Source organism: Bubalus kerabau, chromosome 3, assembly GCF_029407905.1.
Source record: "Bubalus kerabau isolate K-KA32 ecotype Philippines breed swamp buffalo chromosome 3, PCC_UOA_SB_1v2, whole genome shotgun sequence".
Classification (NCBI taxonomy): Eukaryota; Metazoa; Chordata; class Mammalia; order Artiodactyla; family Bovidae; genus Bubalus; species Bubalus kerabau.
Window position 1 is genome coordinate 70,542,624 of NC_073626.1, and position 20,381 is coordinate 70,563,004.

The window sequence follows — 20,381 nt, forward strand, 5'->3', positions numbered from 1 at the left end:
AGCCTAGGAAAGATAAAGGTTACAAATAAAGGTAGAAAACTTATGCTGATATTAACACTAGAATTTAAATTTCACCCAGAAATTGTGTGGACTCTATGATGTCCTTCCATTTGATACTTTCAGTTCAGTTCAGTTGCTTAGTCGTGTCCAACCCTGAGCAACCCCATGGACTGCAGCATGCCAGGCTTCTCTGTCCATCACTAACTCCTGGAGCTTATTTAAACTCATGTTCATCGAGCTGGTGATGCCATCCAACCATCTCATCCTTTGTCATCCCCTTCTCCTCCTGCCTTCAATCTTTCCCAGAATCAGATGGCCAAAGTATTGGAGCTTCAGCTTTAGCATCAGTCCTTCCAATGAATATTCAGGACTGATTTCCTTTAGGATGGACTGGTTGGATCTCCTTGCAGTCCAAGGGACTCTCAAGAGTCTTCTCCAACACCACAGTTCAAAAGCATCAATTATTTGGCACTCGGGTTTCTTTCTAGTCTAACTCTCACATCCATGCATGACTGCTGGAAAAACCATAGCTTTGACTAGACAGACCTTTGTTGGCAAAGTAATGTCTCTGCTTTTTAATATGCTGTTTAGGTTGGGCATAGCTTTACTTCTAAGGAGCAAGCGTCTTTTAATTTCAGGGCTGCAGTCACCAGCTGCAGTAATTTTGGAGCCCAAGAAAAGAAATTCTCTCACTGTTTCCATTGTTTCCCTATGTATTTGGCATGAAGTGATGGGACCAGATGCCATGATCTTCATTTTCTGAATGTTGAGCTTTAAGCCAACTTTTTCACTCTCCTCTTTCACTTTCATCAAGAGGCTCTTTAGTTCTTCTTTACTTTCTGCCATAAAGGTGGTGTCATCTGCATATCTGAGGTTATTGATATTTCGCCCAGCAATCTTGATTCCAGCCTGTGCTTCATCCAGCCCCAGCATTTCTCATGATGTGCTCTGCATGTAAGTTAAATAAGCACCAGGTAGAATATAAGTTAAATAAGCGTCAGGTAGGATAATCCTTACCTGTTCCTCCTCTTGGAGGGCAGAATAGAATGTTATTTGATACTTTAGAGGTGGGAAAGCTCCCTCGCAGTCTTAGGGAGAGGTATTACCTTGTATGTCATGAAAATTATGATACTGAGAACAGGAATAGCATAAAATGCTATTGGTTGTGTATACCTAAACATACCTGTATATAAGCACCAGTATATTTTGATTATATATATATGAGATGATTTTACCTTAATCAGTTGGTTGTTATGCATGGTCTTGAATAATATTTGGAGATGCTGATGATTAAACACAGCTTCCCACACTTGTTACACTATTGAAGGTGGGGGGTAGTCTAGCACAATGGTTAAGTTCAGCTTCTGGAGTCAGGCTTTGTGAACGCAAATTCCAGCTTCTCCAGTCATTAGCTGTGTGATTTTTGACCAAGTTAATCAACGTATCTGTGCTTTAGTTTCCCAAGTCTAGGAGACAATAAAGGAAACTTTAAAGGGATTATTGTCAGGTAAAAATGGGATAATACACATAACACACTTAGCAAAGTTCTTTGCTACAGAACTACATGAAGTTCTACAGCACTCACAAAGCTAGCCATTATTATAAATTATACAGTTTAATATTAATATCAACTACTTCATAGATACACTAATTTCTTTGCCAAGAGAATTTTTGCAACTCTGATTTTTGAGCCTTCTGTTTGAAACTGACTTCTTATTTTTAAAATTATATATGTCTTTGTTCACTTGTCTATTTTTCCTTATTGACTTTAGGAGAACAATGAAATGGAAGGGAGAACAGAGGTGGAATTGTAAGCACTACAGGAACTCTTGAAATCATGTAACCGTGTGAAATGCAGGCAGATTTTTAACAGCAAAATATATAACTTGGGTTTTAGATTTTTGGAAAGACCAAGTGACTTAAAACGTTGCTTCTGCATGAATGTGCTTTGTGAACCCTGTACGCATGTATAAACCTGGAATGTTTGGAAGTGACCCAAATCAGACCGAGATCCAGGTACAGGAGCCAGGTTATGTAACCAGTGTCTGTGTAACCAGGGCGGACTCATTCAAGGACAGTCTCTTCTCAGGCACCCGAGTTGTAGTTGAATAGTCACCTGGATCCTCCTAGGTTCACAGACATTGATTTTAAGACCTGAATTGGATTTTCTGTATTGGAATTTAGACAACAAAACAATTAGCAAGAAAAAGACATAATTGGTGAACTACATAGCCTTACCGAAGAGTTTAAGTCTGTATATACCTAATTACTACATGTATGATTCTTCATGCTCAGTCTCACTTCCACAGAAATAAGTGTCAGGACTCAGAGTGTGGAAGGTAAAATCTTAGTCTTGTTTCAGGACTTGTTTCAGGACTGATTTCCTTTAGGATGGACTGGTTGGATCTCCTTGCAGTCCAAGGGACTCTCAAGAGTCTTCTCCAACACCACAGTTCAAAAGCATCAATTATTTGGCACTCAGGTTTCTTTATAGTCCAACTCTCACATCCATACATGACTAAAAAACCATAACTTTGACTAGACAGACCTTTGTTGGCAAAGTAATGTTTCTGCTTTTTAATATGCTGTCTATGTTGGTCATAGCTTTTCTTCCAAGGAGCAAGCCCAACGTGTAGCCACCAGGCTGGTCCTAAGACCTGTCTATTGCAGTGACTTTTGGACTTCTAGCATGAAAGAAAGCCTAGAGAGCTTGCAAGAAATGCAGATTCCTGGAATTCATCCTTGAAGTTTCTGACTCAGAAGTCGGAGGGTAGGATCCAGGAATACAAATATTTTTTTAAGTTGAAGTGCAGTTAATTTACAATGTTATATTAATTTCAAGTATACATCAAAGCGATTCAGTTTATATATATATAATATACACACACATATTTTTTTTTCAGATTCTTATATAAGATATTGAGTATAGTTCCCTATGCTATACAGTAGATCCTTATTGTTTACCTGTTTTACATATAGTAGTGTGTATATATTAATCCCAAACTCTTGAATCTAAACTTTTTATCCAAATATTTTATAAGAATCACAGTTGACTCACAGACCACACTTGGAAATCAGTACTACTTTTCTAGAGGAGCACTAGTTTCAACCTGGGATGCATATCAGAATTACTGTGGCTCTAAGTGAAGTCCAGTGCAATATGCTCAGCTCTGTCCCTCCACGCTGCATTAACCACTGCTGTGAGCCATCCGTGTGGAGTCTGTCATGTGTGAATTCTAGAGAACCAGGCTGTGTTCTCTCATTGGCTATCCACTGGCCTTTACCCACAGGTTTTCATCCACTGTGATTCTCCATGGTGATATGGGCCACTGGCCACCACCTCAGTATCCCTGTGAGCTCACTTGTTGTACTCAGATTCCAGGGTCCAAACGTAACACTCCAAAGTCCAAAAAGAAATGATGGGAGGTAAGGTGCTGGAGCCAGAATTTCTCCCCTGTTCCCCAGATGACAGTCGTGCTTTGGTGGAGTTCTCTAGCCAGGTCTCTATGGCGCTCCAGACAACCCCAGGGGCTGTGGTACCCACCTGGAGTGTGGTGACCGTGTGGTCGATACAGAGACCACCACGACTGCTGAATGTCAGCAGTGTCTCTCCCTTGCACAGCTCCAGGCCTCTCCCTTCTTTGCCTCCTGGGAATGCCGCTTCCCTTGTCCTTGTGGTTTTCTGGTGGGAAACACAGGCTCCTTCTCTCTGGTCTCTTCTTGTCCACCACCCTCTTCCACAACTGCCAGGTAGAGGCCAGATGACTATGCCAAGTATGCGGACGTGATGGCACATGTTCAAACTACCGGACAAGGGCCTCTGTAAGCCCTTTATACCCTTGAAGTCTTTCTTGCCTCCTTGTATAGAGCTTACCTAAGTAAGGTTTAAATTTGTTGAGAATTCCACAGGCTCTCGGATCTACTGTCTTCTTCTTACACTGCATTGGCAAAGGAACAGTATAACATACCCTTGGCTGGCAGGGGGATGAGGCAATCTGGTCTTTAGAAATATCTGATTTTTTGAAATGTTTCTGAATTATCAAGAATTAAAGCAAGAAAAATGTTTACTGTGTTTGGGTAGTAGTTTTGAGTCTTCAGTGTGTGTACTTCAATAGACCCATTTAAAAATGCAAATTATAGAATGTTTTAATGTTGCTGTATAAAACAATAAAGAAACTGTATAAAATAGTGAAAGGAGGGAGGGGGCATATGTATACCTATGGCTAATTCATATTGCTGTATGACAGAAACCAGCACCATATTGCAAAGCAACTATCCTCTAATTAAAAATAAATAAATTTTTAGAAAGTGACATTAAAGATGATGAGCAACTCTATTGCTGGTTATTTGAAAAGCCAGCAATAGTGTTCTGTCTTGTTAAATAGCTTTTTAATTTTAATTTTATTTATTTAATTTTTGGCTGTGCTGGGTCTTCATTGCTTCAGACTTGCTCTGTTTGCAGCGAGCAGGGGCTACTCCTTGTGCAATTTGGGCTTCTCATTGTAGTTCCACAACAAGTTCTCTTATTGTGGAACATGAGCTCTGGGGCTTCAGTGGTTGTGGCACATGGGCTCTATAGCTGCCGCACACAGGCTTAGTTGCTCCTCAGCCTGTGGGATCTTCCTGGATCAAACCCACCTCCTCTGCATTGGCAGGCATATTCTTAATCGCTGGGCCACCAGGGAAGTCCCAAATAACCTGTTTTTTGTTTGTTTGTTTGTTTGTTTTTTTAGAAAAACAAAATCTATAGAACCCCAGGGAGTGATTGAGGGTTAGGTTTAACATCTTCTCATTGCAAGATCGTGTTATGATGGAGCCCTGCATCCAGCCTGACGCAGCGCTCCTAGATGACCACTTCTTTCCTCAACGATAGGACAAGCTCACTGGTAACTTAAGGGAGCAAGGTTTGTTGAAGGTGAGTGATTGGCGAAAAGATATACCTACCTGGAAAATGATATCACCAATCAAAGTAGATGAGAAAGGGAATTATGCGTATGGGAGAGCGCAGTGTTATAGGTCTTCTCCAGAGGTAATTATTGGTCTTCTGGCAGTTTATTTTCTCACACTAGGGGAAAAGAGTTAAAAGGTAACCTCTGAACTGTTCCGTCTGGCTAATCGTGGTGGTTGTTGGAGAGGTGCTCCCTCTCTGCATGATGGAGTTTTAACTGTCTCTGGGGCGCGTGCTTAGTTGGGAAGGTGGTGCCGCACCCGAGGCCTCTCAGACTAGCCCAGTTCTTTCTGTCAGGTTCTTATGAGGACACTAGGAGCACGATTTCAGCACTGGTGAAGCCACTCTCAGCAGCCCAGCATGAAGAAAGGCACGGAGCAGAATCTCTGTGAGCCCCTCGCCCCACCCCCACGACCGCTGTTTCCCAACCTCCTTTAGCTCCGGCTGGCGCCAGAATAGGCGGCTTTGAACAAACTTGGCGGCTGTCTGCAAACACTTGAAGGGATGACGTGCACAGAGTAGATTCATTGTTCCAAAGTTCCAGCAGCCACGACCAGATTCAGTGGGCAGGACGGTAAGGAGGCAGGTTTGAAATTAACACGGGAAGAACTTGCCAAGGATTCCAACTGTCCCGTAATGGCCTTGAAGTGTCATGCTCGCTCCAGGTGTCAGTGTGCAGTGGGTGAGAAGACCAGCCACCAGAAACAACAACAACAAAAAAATGGGAACGTCTTTGGTGGTCCAGTGGCTAAGACTCTATGCTTCCGGTGCAGGGGGCACGGGTTCGATTCCTAGTCAAGGAACTAGGTCTCACATGCCTCAACTAAGAGTTCATACGTTACAAGTAAAAAGATCCCACGTGCTGCAGCTAAGGACCCCACTTGCCATTATGAACATTGAGGATTTCATGTGCTGCAGCTAAGACCCAGCACAGCCAAATAAGTAAATAAAAAACATACCTAAGGGTAGCTGCAAGGAGCTTTTTTTTTTAAAAAAAGAAAGAAACAGCAGTAAAGGAGATCTGGCACTGCACGGAAACTGGAATGGGTTGATCACTGCCATCAGTACCCTTCTTGGCACTATTGATAAACCATTTAACTATAGGCAGTGGAGGGGGACATATAAGAAAAAAGGTAAAAGAGATGGGAAAGAATCGTTGCGATGTCTTTTTGCCCCAGATTATTAAGCACATTACTTGTATTGAGCATCTGCTATGTGCCAGGGCTTCCCTGGTGGCTCAGCTGGTAAAGAATCCACCTGCAATGCTGGAGACCTTCATTCGACCCCTCGGGTTGGGAATATCCCCTGGAGAAGGGAACAGCTACGTACTTCAGTAGTCTGGCTTGGAGAATTCCATGGGCTCTGTAGTCCATGGGGTCACCAAGAGTCGGACTCCACTGAGAGACTTTCACTTTCACCATGTGCCAGAACACTGTATCATTTAAGAGCCAAAAGGTCCAAGATCCCTGTGTGTCCCCTCTTAGCTAGAGTTCTGCAATTGTTTTTCTGCCTCTCACATGAAGGTCAAGCCCTGTGGTCATCCTCAGTGACTTCCCGTGGGCTGCCCTGAGTACTCAGCATATCTGAACTAAACTCCTTGAAGATCTTTTTATGTTCTCATATCGTATTTTCTGTGTCTCTCGTGGTGCTTGCAACATTAGATTTTAACAGTCAGTTTGTACTGATTGTATTGATTTTTTCCTCACTAGACAGTAATGTCTTTGAAAGCAGATCCTTAGTCATCCAATTAATGACTGATTATCTAGAAATAGTGAATTCTAGTATCTGTTGACTGAGTATTTGATTACTCCTCTTATTTCATCCTGTTCCCAAAAGAAATATCTAGGAGGAATTTTATCCTCAAGTTAAGGACCTAAGAGGAAAAATACCAGAATACGCTTGATTCTCCTGGCCCTTCCTTTCCAGTTCTAATCACATCCTAAGTGCCTATCCCATTCATTCTATTCCAGGGGAAGAGCAGAAGGTACTAAAGAGAATGAGGTAGAAAAATATGCCCAAGATTAGAGATGGGGAAAATCACTTTTTGTGTAACTCCTATATCAACTCAACTATGTGTATTGCCTTCAGCAGCACTAGCGGTAGGTAGGATGGGGAGAAAATCCTGCTCCTGATGTTAACCGGCTGTGTGACCCAGCACTAGTCCTGTGACCACCTTGCTATTTCTTCTCAGTAAAATGAAGAGTTTGCCCAGGCAGTTTTCAGGGGCTCATTCTGGTCCATGCCTGCACGCAAAGTTGCTTCAGTTGTGCTCTGACTCTTTGAGACCCAGTGGCCTGTAGCCCGCCAGGCTCCGCTGTCCATGGGATTCTCCAGGCAAGAATGCTGGAGTGGGCTGCCATGCTGTCCGCCAGGGGATCTTCCCGACCCAGGGATCGAACCCCTGTCTCCTGCATTGCAGGTGGGTTCTCGACCACTAGTGCCACCTGGGAAGCCCCTATTCCGCTCCAATACACTGTAAATCATAATGTCTTTTCCCTTCCAGGGTTTTCTGAAGTTCTTTTCCTCTTCATAGTATTCTCCTGAATAATCAAGAATACAGAATGATATTGATGAAAAACAATATTGAGAGAGCTGACGCATCTAAATTGAATCCCTGCTGTGTGACTTTGGGCAAATTATAATCATCTCCAAGCTGAAGATTCGTGTCCTATAAAATAGGCATGCTATTCTACATTTCCTAGGATTGCAGGACTCAGTGAAATAATGGATATGAAGTGCTGATTCTATACCACAAACATAACGAGCTCTTGGAAGATGATAGTAGTTCTTATTCGAAAGTAGCCACCTCTCTTTCTTCCTCTTCTGTCCAACCCCTGAAAGATACCCACACACAAGTCCTAAAGAAGTTACTGGGCATAGGTTTTCTGTGTGTGTGTGTGTGTGTTCCTAAGCATCATTTCTCTTCTGTCTAGAATTAGTAGAGGACAGTCAAGGTCCCTTCCTGCTGGGGCAGCCTGCTCCTACGTGTATAATGGCCAAATGAATAACCCATTTCACAGTGATGGGGAATATATTTATTTTAACATTTGCATAGAAGACAGGAATGTTGCTGGAATTAGGTGTGGGGTCAGCTATCGTAATATCAGGTATAATATCACACTCAGGTTGAGATTCTTTTATTTTAAAAAGCTTTGACTGAGCAACAGTGACACAGCAGCTCCAAAGTCTGACAATAAAGAGACACCTTATAAAAATTTATGAAGTTCAGGTTGTAAAAAACAAACCACACACAGCGAGCAGTAGCATTTCTTATTAAAATAATTTTAAGTTCGTTGTCTTCATGTCGCCTATAATAGAAGCTTGTGCCATGGCTAGATACCTCAACAGCCTGTAAACTTTTATATGGGCTTTTGAAAAGGGATGATAGTTTTATGAGATATGATTTTCTCATCTCACCAAATTAGATTATTTGAGATAGTGTCCCAGGATGTAAAATTTCAATCCTGAGTAAATCTGTACCTCAGAGACTCTGTGCAGCCTGCTAGCAGAGTGGAAATGGAGTGTAATAAATCTGCCCTGAGCCCATTTCTCTCCACACAGCCCCATAATTCATTCTCTGCTTGGTACCCATGACCACTTTTTCACGGCTAATCAGTCTGTATTCAGGCTGGCTTCTCTCAAGTGCAGGGTGCGTGCATGCTGTCGCTCAGTTGTGTCCGATTCTTTGTGATTCCATGGACTGTAGCTCCCCAGGCTCCTCTGTCCATGGGATTCTCCAGGCAAGAATACTGGAGCGGGTTGCCATGTCCTCCTCCAGGGGATCTTTCCAACTCAGGGATCAAACCCGTATCTCTTACATCTCCTGCACTGGGAGGTGGGTTCTTTACCACTAGCGCCACCTCAAGTCCAGTACCTCCTCCTCGATCCAGACTGCATCTCTCTCTCGGCATGCTCTACCACTTCTGGGTGTTTTTCGAGAGCCGTGTGCCATCAGGAGCCCAAGATGTTCCTAATCGTGCTCTGGCTATAAGGTGGCCTATTTGTTTACAGTATACTTTTTAATTTTATTCTTCTAGTGTTTTTGGCTGTGCTGGGTCTTCATCGCTGTTGGACTTTTCTCTAGTTGTAGCAAGCAGGGACTACCGTCTAGTTGCTTTATGTGGACTTCTCAGTAGAGCAACTTCTCTTGTTGCAAAGCATGAGCTCTAGGGTGCGAGGGCTTCAGTAGCTGTGGCACATGGGTTCAGTAGTTGTGACTCCTGGGTCCTACAGGCTCAGTAGCTGTGGCTCATGGGCGTGGTTGCTCCGTAGTGTGTGGGATCTTCCCAGATCAGGGATCAAACCTGTGTCTCCTGCATTGTCAGGCAGATTCTTTACCACTGAGCCACCAGGGAAGCCCTGCTGCAATATACTTTCAAAAAGATATTCTGTTTAAAATAGATTAAAATAGATAACATCTCTGAGGACACCTCAGAGATGGGTCCAGTAGGTCCAGTGAGTATTTGAGCTGGGCTTTCCTGAGTCTTCTCCGAGGGGACGGAGGAGCTGCGACTAACACAGCTGGTTTCTTTATCCCGGTCCCTTCCACCTCATCTATGAGGAATGCCTCTCCATCACTCCCAGGCTGTCTCTCTTTCCTTCACCTCAGCATTGTATTGGTTCAGTGGCACCACCATCAAATGCTGCTGCAAAACCAAGAATGGCTGCAGGTAACTTTTAAGGAGCTTAGGAAAAAAAAATGTGTAGGAAAATTTCCTCCAAGGTGGAGTTGAGGTTATCAGATTGAACTGGGAATTAAGCACATCATTTCCAGTCCCGATTCCACTCTTAATTATTTTTGCGATATTGACCAAGGGATTTATTTTCATTGGCCCTCACTTCTGTCATGTATAAAACAAGCAGTAGCAACGGCACCTTTTAGGAGAGAAAATTCTATGAATTATAAATTATACAGACATGGAAAATTGTCTTCTCTTCCTCCCTACAATTTAACAACTTATTGTCACAAGATTATGTTAATGGACCTGGGACTTTGGGAGAAGAGTTATCAAGGGCATTATGCCACCCCGCAGGATGTAGGTTGAGCGTCACTCAGAAGTGAGGTTGTATAGAAGGCTGGTTCACAGTTGTAACAGCCTGGACAAGGAGCAGGGATCTAGAGTAGCAGTTTGATGCAGAATACAAAAAGCGAGTGCTCTGTGGGACAGGAAACTGGCGACGTCAATGGCATCCAGTTTGTTAGTTTTAGGGGAAGAGTTATCTTCATGTCCTTCAGTGATTTTTAAAGACAGTTCATCACGGAGCTCCTTAAACTTTTTTTTCAGAATGCTTTCACCTGAATGTATTCATTCACCTTCTCTTCAACTCTTGAATTTGTTCATAGCCTCTATTTCTTTCTTTTTTTCAGTTACAAACATATATATATATATATATATATATATTTCCAGGTTATTTTCCATTATAGGTTATTATAAGATATTGAACACTGTTCCTTGTGTTATACAGTAAATGCTGTTGTTTATCTATTTCTTGTCTAGCTTCATAGGGGAGGAAGCTGAAGCCCTGAGAAAAGCACAGCGTGGTCCCGCCCTGTAGAGGAGGAGCCGCACAGGGCAGTCAGCGAGGACAGGGCTCCCAGCGGCTTCAGGTTGGGCCGTCGACCAGCAGCCTTACTCAGATCTGCTGAACCTGAATCTCCATCTTAAACCTCTCGTTTGCTGCATTTGCACATTAAAGTCGGAGAAGGACAGTCATGAAGTGTAATCTTCCCGTCTACCGAAAGTTCTTTTTTAGCTCCACGCTTCTGAACCTGGCACAGGCCCTCTGGGTTCATGGAGAAGCCAATCGATAAAGGGAGAAGCATGCCCAAGGTGCCATGGGACAGCTTCCTGGATTTTATATGTGAAATAAAATAGAGGTATTTAGCCCTCACCATCATTTTGAGGGCTTATTTAGACAAATATAAATAGATAAGCAGGATATGAAATACTTATATTTCAGTTTAAGGCTTTCTAAGTTGGTCCCTGAGCAAACTCCCTTCTAATACCTTATATCTACAGAGTCCCATGTGAAAGTATGTAAATATAACAGGACAAGTAAGCAGCATATCTGATTAGACATCTGAGTGATTAGAGTGATTTAAGTTAAATCTTGTATCTCTGTCTCTAAAATGACTATAGGATTCTAAAGCTGTTAGACCCCCTAGTTTCCAAATTCTGGAAATAGCCATTCTAGATGTTTTACAAGAATATGGCTTTAAAGTGCAAACATCAGAGTAACCGATTAACACCAAATTTGGGAAATAAACATGTTCTCATTACTGTTTTGGTAGTCAGCAAATCATTAACTCATCCAAGAAGATAACTTTCCACAGTCAAATAAAAGAATGCATTTAGTTTCAACTGAGTGCAGTCAATGGAGAAGATACTGTCTAAGAGGAAAATCTTTGAGCTCTTCTCTTTGTCTTTCACATCTTGCAAAAGAACCGCTGACTTTGAAAAAGTCCTGCCAGGCACACGACATGACAACTCTTGATAGTGCCAAGATAATTGAATGGGGCAGATGAGAGTGAGTCATTTGTTCTGAGATATCCAGGACCAACCACCTTAACATTTTTTGAATTCTGGGGCACCGTCATAAATATGGGATAATGGATGCCTCAGTTGTTGCGTTCCTCAGGAGGTCTCTAGGATCCCCCCCCCACAGGGAAACTCTTGCCAGTTCCCTAGTGTGACCATCTGAAAGGGTCACTTGTGCACATGTTACATCATTCATGGAAGCCTAGGAAATGGAACAGGGCTGTAAATCTTTACAAATCTGATGTGAAAGATATGGTGTGTGTGATCCATATAGTTCTTTTATGTGAGAGGCAGATGTGACATGCCCTTTGTGTGATGGCTTTATCTTTCATTCCTGTCCCTGTCATTTTTTGTGGCACTTGCTCCCAGCTTTACAGGTAGAATGACATTGTTGTTTTGGCTGGAGTATGCTGGGTTGACAGCCTTCGCTGACTGCAGCCCCTCCCCTGCTGAGATTTCCTATCTCTTGAGGCTGGCATTATATTATGCCACAGTATGCAGCCCTGGTTCCTTTATTATTTTTGTTTTTCTCTCTTACCTGTCTTATATTCTCTCTCATCGTTCTTTAGATTGCATGGTACCCAGTCAGATAATGTGACTCCCCAAAGAAATAGACTCTATGTCAGTCAGTGGCTGCCAGAGCATACCGTTCATGTAGACAAAAATATTCTATAATAGACATCCTAGTTTATTCCTTGAGAGTTTCAAAATATTACCACCTTTAAGGGTGTTAGGGTGGTTTCTAGATTGAGATAATCAGAGTGGAGATAATTAATCATGTGTGGTGTTGGAGTAGTTAGTATACTTTTGACATAAAAAAGGAATATCTCAGGTGTATAGATATTGTACATGTCACTAAAAGAAGGTTATAAAGAAAGACTGTGGAATATATGTCTTCAATATGGTTCTTCAAGTTGAATAGTTTACAGACTCTCTCATTCGTGAGAGTTATAATTTTACCCAGTGCTGTTTGTATTTGGAGTATTCTTTGTTATCACATTTTTATTTAAATTCTGAGAGTGAAAAGGCTTGGCATAAATAGTGTTACATTCTTTAAGACCATAATTGAACATCCTGTACATGTTTGCATGCTAAGTCGCTTCAGTCGTGTCTGACTCTTTGCAACCCTATGGACCCTAGCCTGCCAGGCTCTTCTGTCCATGGGATTCTCCAGGCAAAATTACTGGAGTGGGTTGCCATGCCCTCCTCCAGGGCTGTACATGTTTACATGCCTGTGAAGTCATATTGATTCTTTGTCCTTTCTCCCCTCACTTCTTTGCACTGCTGCTGCTAAGTCACTTTAGTCGTGTCTGACTCTTTGTGACCCCCATGGACTATAGCCTACCAGGATCCTCTTTCCATGGGATTCTCCAGGCATGAATACTAGAGTGGGTTGCTGTTTCCTTGTCCTCTTTGCACTGATATTAAGCCATATAGTTTGATCTTCTTATTCAAACCATTCCTTTAACTGAATAATTATGATGTTTTCACCTTGGTTTGCTTCCTTTTTCTTCTTTCCCTCCTTTTTTTTTTTTTTTTTTTAAAGAAATTCACTTTATATTCTATGTAGGAATAACAATAGCTATAGCAACCAGAGGCCGGAGTCTGCTTTACTTTGTGTGATAGCATTTAAGCACTTTACATGCACTATTTTGCTTAACACCAAGAAAGGCACTAGCATCATCCCCATTTTACAGATGATGAAACTCATGCTTAGAATTCCAGGAACTTTTCTAGGTCATAAGGCTCGTGACTGATAGAACATGGTCTTGAATCCAGGCCTCAGTGACTCTAGAATCTACCTTCTTTATGACAACCATAATGCAAGAGCAGAAAGGAAATCAAAACATCATCTAGTTCAAATTATTCTTTACGCAGATGAAGAAATAGGTCAAGAGAGGTTACATGCCCCACGCTAGGTCATACAGCTAGCAAGTGAAAGAGGCAGCTTCAGTTGGTGTCCATTTTCAAGGAGGCTATGTAAGCATATTCCACTCTATCTGATAGGATAGCTTGGACCACGTCCTCTCTGGACCAATGCACGGTAGCAAGGAGTATGGGCTCACTGATCAGAATGGTTCAACGTGGCTGCTCCCTCATGCTCCTCTTGCTGCCGGGTTAAGAGGAGTCCTTACAGCTGGGAAGATACATAAATAGTATCACTGTTTATGTTGTCTTCTAGGCTGTAAGCCTGTTTCTAGCCAGATTCCCTCAAAGTCAGGAAGCAAGTCCCCACTAAGGAATATTCTATGTTATTAGGACCCCCCCCTTCTCCATTCTGGGCTTCCTAGGTGGTGCTAGTGCTAACGAACCTTCCTGCCAATACAGGAGACATAATGGGACGCCAATTTGATCCCTGGGTTGGAAAGATCCCCTGGAGGAGGAAATGGCAACCCACTCTAGAATACTTGCCTGGAGAATCCCATGGACAGAGGAGCCTGGCAGGTTACCGTCCATGGGGTCGCGAGCAGTCGGACATGACTGAGGCGACTTAGCATGCGCTTCTCCATTCAAAGCAGAGCAAATCCAGGGGCAAACCAATCTGCCTTCGTTGTTCTTTGCTCAGTCCACCCTCCATGCCCTGCCTCTAGGTTGAAGGTAGATTGAGTTTGACAGATGGAAAACCAGCAGCAGTCCTGAGACTGGCTGCCAAATGGGACAGAAGAGGCAGTGATCTGATGGGTTGTGGCATTAAACTGAAAGTGTAGAACATCGATGCACAAATGAAGGCAGTGAATGGTGACCCTCCTGAGGAAAGAGTGCTATTTTTCACTACTGAAGGAACCATCTTGAAGGTTTGGAAAAGGGAAAAGACAGCTACTGGGTAAGGTATTGCTTTCTAGATCATGATTTAACTTGTAGAAGGGTCTTCAGCATAGATGTGTGTCCCAGTTGGACTTGTTTTTAACAGTATATTTTTCTGACCACAAAACTAAACTGATTCAAGAAAAGTATGAGGAAAGAAGTTGCGATTCACTGAGACACACATCTAGATGGAATGGTGGTTCACTTGATCCATTGGTGGATCACTTGTTTTACTCTAGACATACATTTCCCTTCCCTTTCCAGACCTCTGTGCTGTCTTTGCCTCAGGGCACAGTTGTACAGTAGAGACGATAGCAGAAGTTGCCCAAACAAGAGGAGAGACTGGCTCCAGTGTTCTAAAAGCTCTTAGAAGGGACTAGATCCTCTAAGGAAGAGTGTAGGGACCTTGGGAAAGGATAAGCAGGACAATGTAAAAGAACAGAAAAAGAGAGGTTGATTTCTAAGGTTAGTGGATTCAATGCTCTGATTTTTTTTTTGGAGCACTCCAGGACTTTGTAGTGGAATTTGATCATAGGGAAGCTAAGTATTTTCCTTGCTGTGTGCTGTATTTAGTTGCTCACTCATGTCCAACTCTTTGAGACCCCTTAGACTGTAGCCTGCCAGGCTTCTCTGTCCATGGGGATTCTCCAGGCAAGAATACTGAAGTGGATTGCCATGCTCTCCTCCAAGGGATCTTCCCAACCCGGGGATCGAACCCAGGTCTTTTGCATTGCAGGCAAATTCTTTACTGCCTGAGCCACCAGGGAAGCCCAAGGTATTTTCCTTACCAGCCTTATAAGGAATCCTGAAGTATGTGAAGCAGGTCCCCCAGCACCAGAGTTCTTGAGTGAAAGTGAAAGTGAAGTCGCCCAGTCGTGTGTGTCTCTTTGCGACCCCATGGACTGTAGCCTATCAGGCTCCTCCGTCCATGGGGTTTTCCAGGCAAGAGTGCTGGAGTGGATTGCCATTTCCTTCTCCAGGTGGTCTTCCTGACCCAGGAATTGAACCCGAGTCTCCTGCATTGCGGGCAGATGCTTTACCGTCTGAGCCACCAGGGAAACCCATGAGACTTCTTTCAAAAATGCAAATCTAAGCATGTTTCCCAGAAAAAGGTTCCTTCAGTGACTTCCTGTCTGTAGGAGACGCAGAAAATTATTCCAGGCAGTCAAAATTGCCTGTGTAAAACTATGAAGTTGATGGCACATGTACTCTGCACAGGTGACTTTCTTCATCTGGATAGCAAGGTTGTTGAGCAGCTGGAGGGATGGGCGAGGGCCTTCATGGGTGGTCTTGACTGCCATCTGGTGGAGTCTCCATAGGCCAGTGTTTTCAAATGTTTTCTTAGGAGCATACATAATTTTTAAAATAATACAAATCTTGCAGAGAAACCATGAACTCTCAAGCCATGCCCTCCCCTACATAGCCTTGAACTCTTGAGGTGTCTCTGTGTGACCATGACTATGGATAATTGGGAACCCAGTATCTGATCAGATTTGGGATTTAAAATGATGACCATAATGGTGGTATGAATATGCATCGAGCGGTAGAGATGGAGAATGTCAGACTGGATGCAAAGAAACCAAGGTAGTGAGAAGAAATTTGTGAATGCAAATCGGTAGGTCCAGTGGTTAAGACTCTGTGTTCCTGAAGCAGGGGGCCAGGGTTTGATCCTTTGTCAGGGAATTACATCCCACATGCTGCAACTGAGACCTGGCACAGCCAAACAAATAAATAAAAATAAATTAAAAAAAACAAATTGGAAATGTAAAAATAGCTTCATTTACCTATGAATTTCAGCTTTTATTGTGAACCTTATTTGATTTGATGGTCAAAATTTAGTTTTAATTCATGGTTACTCTCCTACTCTGAATTAGACCAAATTTCAGGGGAGTGTTTTTATACATAATAAAAACCACTTCTTACTCAATGCTTAATTATGGAGAGAGCAGGACTTTTAATCATTTCACGCATTTAATTACTGTAGTAATCCTGTATAACCTGTACCATTATTATCTCTATCTTATGTATTAGGTCTATAAAATTGAGCACTTTGCCAGAGTCAAATAGCTCTTAATGATTAGAGCTAGGAGTGGAACCCGGAGAAGGCAATGGCACCCCACTCCAGTACTCTTGCCTGGAAAATTCCATGGACAGAGGAGCCTGGTAGGCTGCAGACCATGGGGTCGCAAAGAGTCGGACACGACTGAGCGACTTCACTTTCACTTTTCCCTTTCATGCATTGGAGAAGGAAATGGCAACCCACTCCAGTGTTCTTGCCTGGAGAATCCCAAGGATGGGGGGCCTGGTGGGCCACCATCTATGGGGTCGCACAGAGTCAGGCATGACTAAAGCAACTTAGCAGCAGTGGCAGCAGGAGTGGAACCCAGACAGCCTGCCTCCTAGGGTGTGCCAGTATCTTTGTTCTTAGCCAGTGAAGTTATGATGTGGAAGCATCCATGGGGAGGGTGCCATTTTGTCCTTGAGTATGATCAGTCCTCTCTGGCAACTCTTGCTGTTGCATTTTTTTCCTTCATCCCATCTGGTTCTCGGACATCATTCATGTAGGTTGCTCTGGATCTTCCGGAAGGATTCATTCAGCTATTCACAATCTGTACCACACTTGTAAGAGACTCGTTGAGGCTGTCTAGGACTGCATCTACTGAGAGCAGTGGTCTCAACTGCAGTTTTGCCCCCAGGGACATTTGGCAGGGCCTGGAAACGTTGTTGGTTGCCCAAACTGAGGGTGGGGATTACATTCCTGGAATCTAGTGGGTAGAGGCCAGGGATGCTAGTAAACATCCCACCATACACAGGACAGTCCCCACAACAAAGAATTAGTGGGGACAAAATGTTCACAGTACCAAGGTTGAGAAACTGCAGCATAGATGTGAAATTACATTTCAGCCATTTCGTTTAAAGTCATGCTTTATTCCCAACCCTCCATCTTCCCAGTAAGGCATAGACTCCCTTGGTTCTTAGGTCCTCCAGACCTTCTGTGTCTGTTGTGACTTTCCCCTCCACCATGGCTCAGTTTGGGGCTGTTAAGTGGGCTGGGACGTGGCCCCCTTTTCAGGTACCCACTTAAGTTGAAACACTCTGCTTACCTTTTGGCTGTTTCCCTCTCCCTTCCTTTTATCTAGTCTGAATGTAAGAAGTTTTGCTCTTATTCATCATATTTTTCCAAATCTGTTGCCCATGAGTTCCCCTAACATTTGAAACAAACTGTGAGAATTGATTACCTTTTCCTCTGCTTTATGCTGTGTGATCTCTGTCCTGGGGGCAATAAATACAGAAAAGTCAGCAGGCTGAATGAAATTTTACAGAAATGCAAGGAAAACCTTTGTTTGTCCATGTCAGCATTTTGCAGTCTATATTCTGAGGTATCCCACTGTCCCTGGAGAGAAGTTACTAGATTTTTTATGAAAAGGAAGAACTAATGCATGTATTCCCTCCTGTCTAAGAATCCACACATGGGTATAAACAAACCATTTACATTTGTTTATTCCACAACTTCCACAAAGCATTTGACCAGAAAGCTTTTCTTTTTCATGAAGTCCCTAAGAACGGCTTACATAATTTTGAGAAATGCTAGTCTGTGTGATAAGTGTGACCTTTATCTCAAAGCATTGGTGGAGAAAAGAGGACAGTCCTAGAGATGTTAGAAGTTAGACTCAACAAGACTTGATAAATGAATGGTCCTGGGAGGTAAAGAAGCAGGAGAAATCATTGAGAGAATAATAGAAATTTCAAGATTGAAGGAACAAATTTTGTATCATTCTTTATATATCGCCAAGTACTAGGCACCAGAGATTTTAAAAAGTGCAAATCACAAAATGACAGTCCTGGACTTATCTCCCTCCTGAATTACTGTAATGGCTTTCTAAATGGTCCCCTACATTTCTTTCAGCGCGTCTTCTAATCTCAACATCACAAAATGACCAAAGGAGCCTTTCTAAACACAGATGTAATCATGGCATTGCTGTGATCAAAAAACCTCTATGACTCAGTTTTGCACAGAGACAACCCAGATTCCTTTTCATAGTGTTCAGAGGCCCTTGTTAAAATCTTCTTGAATATGGATTTACCATGGAGTGGTGAGAAATGAGCAGCAGCTCTTATTAAACAGATCTTGCCTTGCACAGCCAGTACCTATGTGCTGTGTGCTTTTGGGGACTCTGGGGGACAAGGCAGGCTGTCCTGGGGCCCTTGCATCTGCTCCTGCCTCATGTGGATGCCTCACTTCTGTATGTTTTATACATCTATCATGAAAAGTGAAAGTGAAAGTCGTTCAGTTGTGTCTGACTCTTTGCAACCCCATGGACTCTATAGTCCATGGAATTCTCCAGGCCAGAAGACTGGAGTGGGTAGCCTTTCCTTTTCCAGGGGATCGTCCCAACCCAGAGATCGCACCCAGGTCTCCTGCATTGCAGGCGGATTCTTTACCAACTGAGCTATCAGGGAAGCCCTATAAATATATCATAATTTAATCTTAGAGTGGGAGCATGTGTGTTCCCGTCTCTGCCCATGTGGGGGTCTTCTCTTTGTCCCTCCAGATCCACTTTCACCCTTATTCACTTGTTTCTCTACACTGGGAGGCTGACCTGAGTGGACTGAATCTATGGTATCCCTTGGCTTTCTGTCTTACAGTTGGGCTTTGTTAGTGGAAAATCCCAACAGGAGACAGGAGAGAGGGAGTAGAGTGACATGAGAGTGCACATCCCCTGGATCCCTCTCTCAAGGGCCCCACAGTCTGGCCGTGTCCTGTGCTGGCCAGTGCTTCTCTCCAGGCGGTCTACCCCATGGTCTTCCTCTCCAGGCTGGGGAAGCTGCTCTCTCCCTGGTGGGGGTAACATCCCTTCTGCTTTAACTCCTGCTTCCTGCATATCCTTATGGTTCCACTATGCCCAGATTATATACGTATAAGTAGTCCCTTAAAAGTGAATCTTCTTCAAATATTTCCCCAAACTAAAAGGTGCATTTCTGTCCCATTGGGACCCTAATTGATGCAGTTGACCATCTGAAACACTTAGATTTTTGAGTGTCTGTGAATGGTAAAGATTTACGTGGCAAGGAATTAGACAAAGACATATCATAAAATGTCCATTTTTTGTATTTTACCTCATCATTTCAAATGGTACCATAAATTATAAAATGGAATATTAAATTTAAAAGTAACTTTGAATAAGGATAATATTCATTTTCTGGTCAAGAAAGGCCATTTCTTTTTTAAAATTTATTTATTTTTTATTGAAGGATAATTGCTTTACAGAATTTTGCTGTTTTCTGTCAAACCTCAACATGAATCAGCCATAGGTATACATATATACCCTCCCTTTTGAACCTCCCTCCCATCTGCCTCCCCATCGCACCCCTCTAGGTTGGTACAGAGCCCCTGTGTGAGTTTCCTGAGCTGTACAGCAAATTCCCGTTGACTATCTATTTTACACATGGTAATGTAAGTTTCCATGTTACTCTTTCTATACATCTTACCCTCTCCCTGTGTCCATGAGTCTATTTTCTATGTCTGTTTCTCCGTTATTGCCCTGTAAATAAATTCTTCAGTTCCATTTTTCGAGATTCCGTATATATGCATTAGAATACAGTGTTTATCTTTCTCTTTCTGACTCACTTCACTCTCTATAATAGGTTCTAGGTTCATCCACCTCTGACTCAAATGCATTCCTTTTTGCGGCTGAGTAATATTCCATTGTGTATATGTACCACACCTTCTTTATCCATTCATCTGTCAATGGTCATCTAGGTTGCTTCCATGTTCTAGCTATTATAGTGCTGCAATGAACAATGGGATGCATGTGTCTTTTTCAATTTTGGTTTCCTCAGGGTATATGCCTAGGAGTGGGATTCCTGGGCATATGGTGGTTTTATTCCTAGTTTTTTAAGGAATCTCCATACTGTCTTCCATAGTGGCTGTATCCATTTACATTCCCACTAACAGTGCAAGAGCGTTCCCTTTACTCCACAGCCTCCCCGGCATTTATTGTTTGTAGACTTTTTGATGATGGCCATTCTGACCAGTGTGAGGTGATATCTCATTGTGGTTTTGCTTTGCATTTCTCTGATAATGAACA

At 42.8% G+C, this 20,381-nt stretch overlaps 1 protein-coding gene and 1 non-coding gene across 9 annotated transcripts in view; both read left to right on the plus strand.

Annotated features, from left to right (window-relative positions):
* Positions 1-20,381, plus strand: part of LOC129646202 (collagen alpha-1(I) chain-like) — a 61,964-nt gene that overhangs the window by 8,236 nt on the left and 33,347 nt on the right. For 2 of the 8 annotated variants that reach the window (XR_008711753.1, XM_055572059.1), the window contains exons 2-3: positions 4,734-4,915; positions 10,447-10,841. The exons of 1 other annotated variant lie outside the window; for it this stretch is intronic. Coding sequence is in view for 5 of the 7 variants with exons in the window: in XM_055572059.1 (XP_055428034.1) it covers positions 4,734-4,750 (17 nt within the window). In the remaining 2 variants the exon portion in view is untranslated. Of the gene's footprint in view, positions 1-2,649; positions 2,771-4,733; positions 4,916-5,245; positions 5,523-7,451; positions 9,788-10,446; positions 10,842-20,381 lie in introns of those variants that run through there. 5 more of the 8 variants (XM_055572060.1, XM_055572061.1, XR_008711752.1 and 2 more) reach the window with 5 other exon arrangements.
* LOC129648075 (U8 small nucleolar RNA) lies at positions 995-1,130 on the plus strand. The gene has a single exon (XR_008712669.1). It is a non-coding gene; the product is annotated as a U8 small nucleolar RNA (small nucleolar RNA).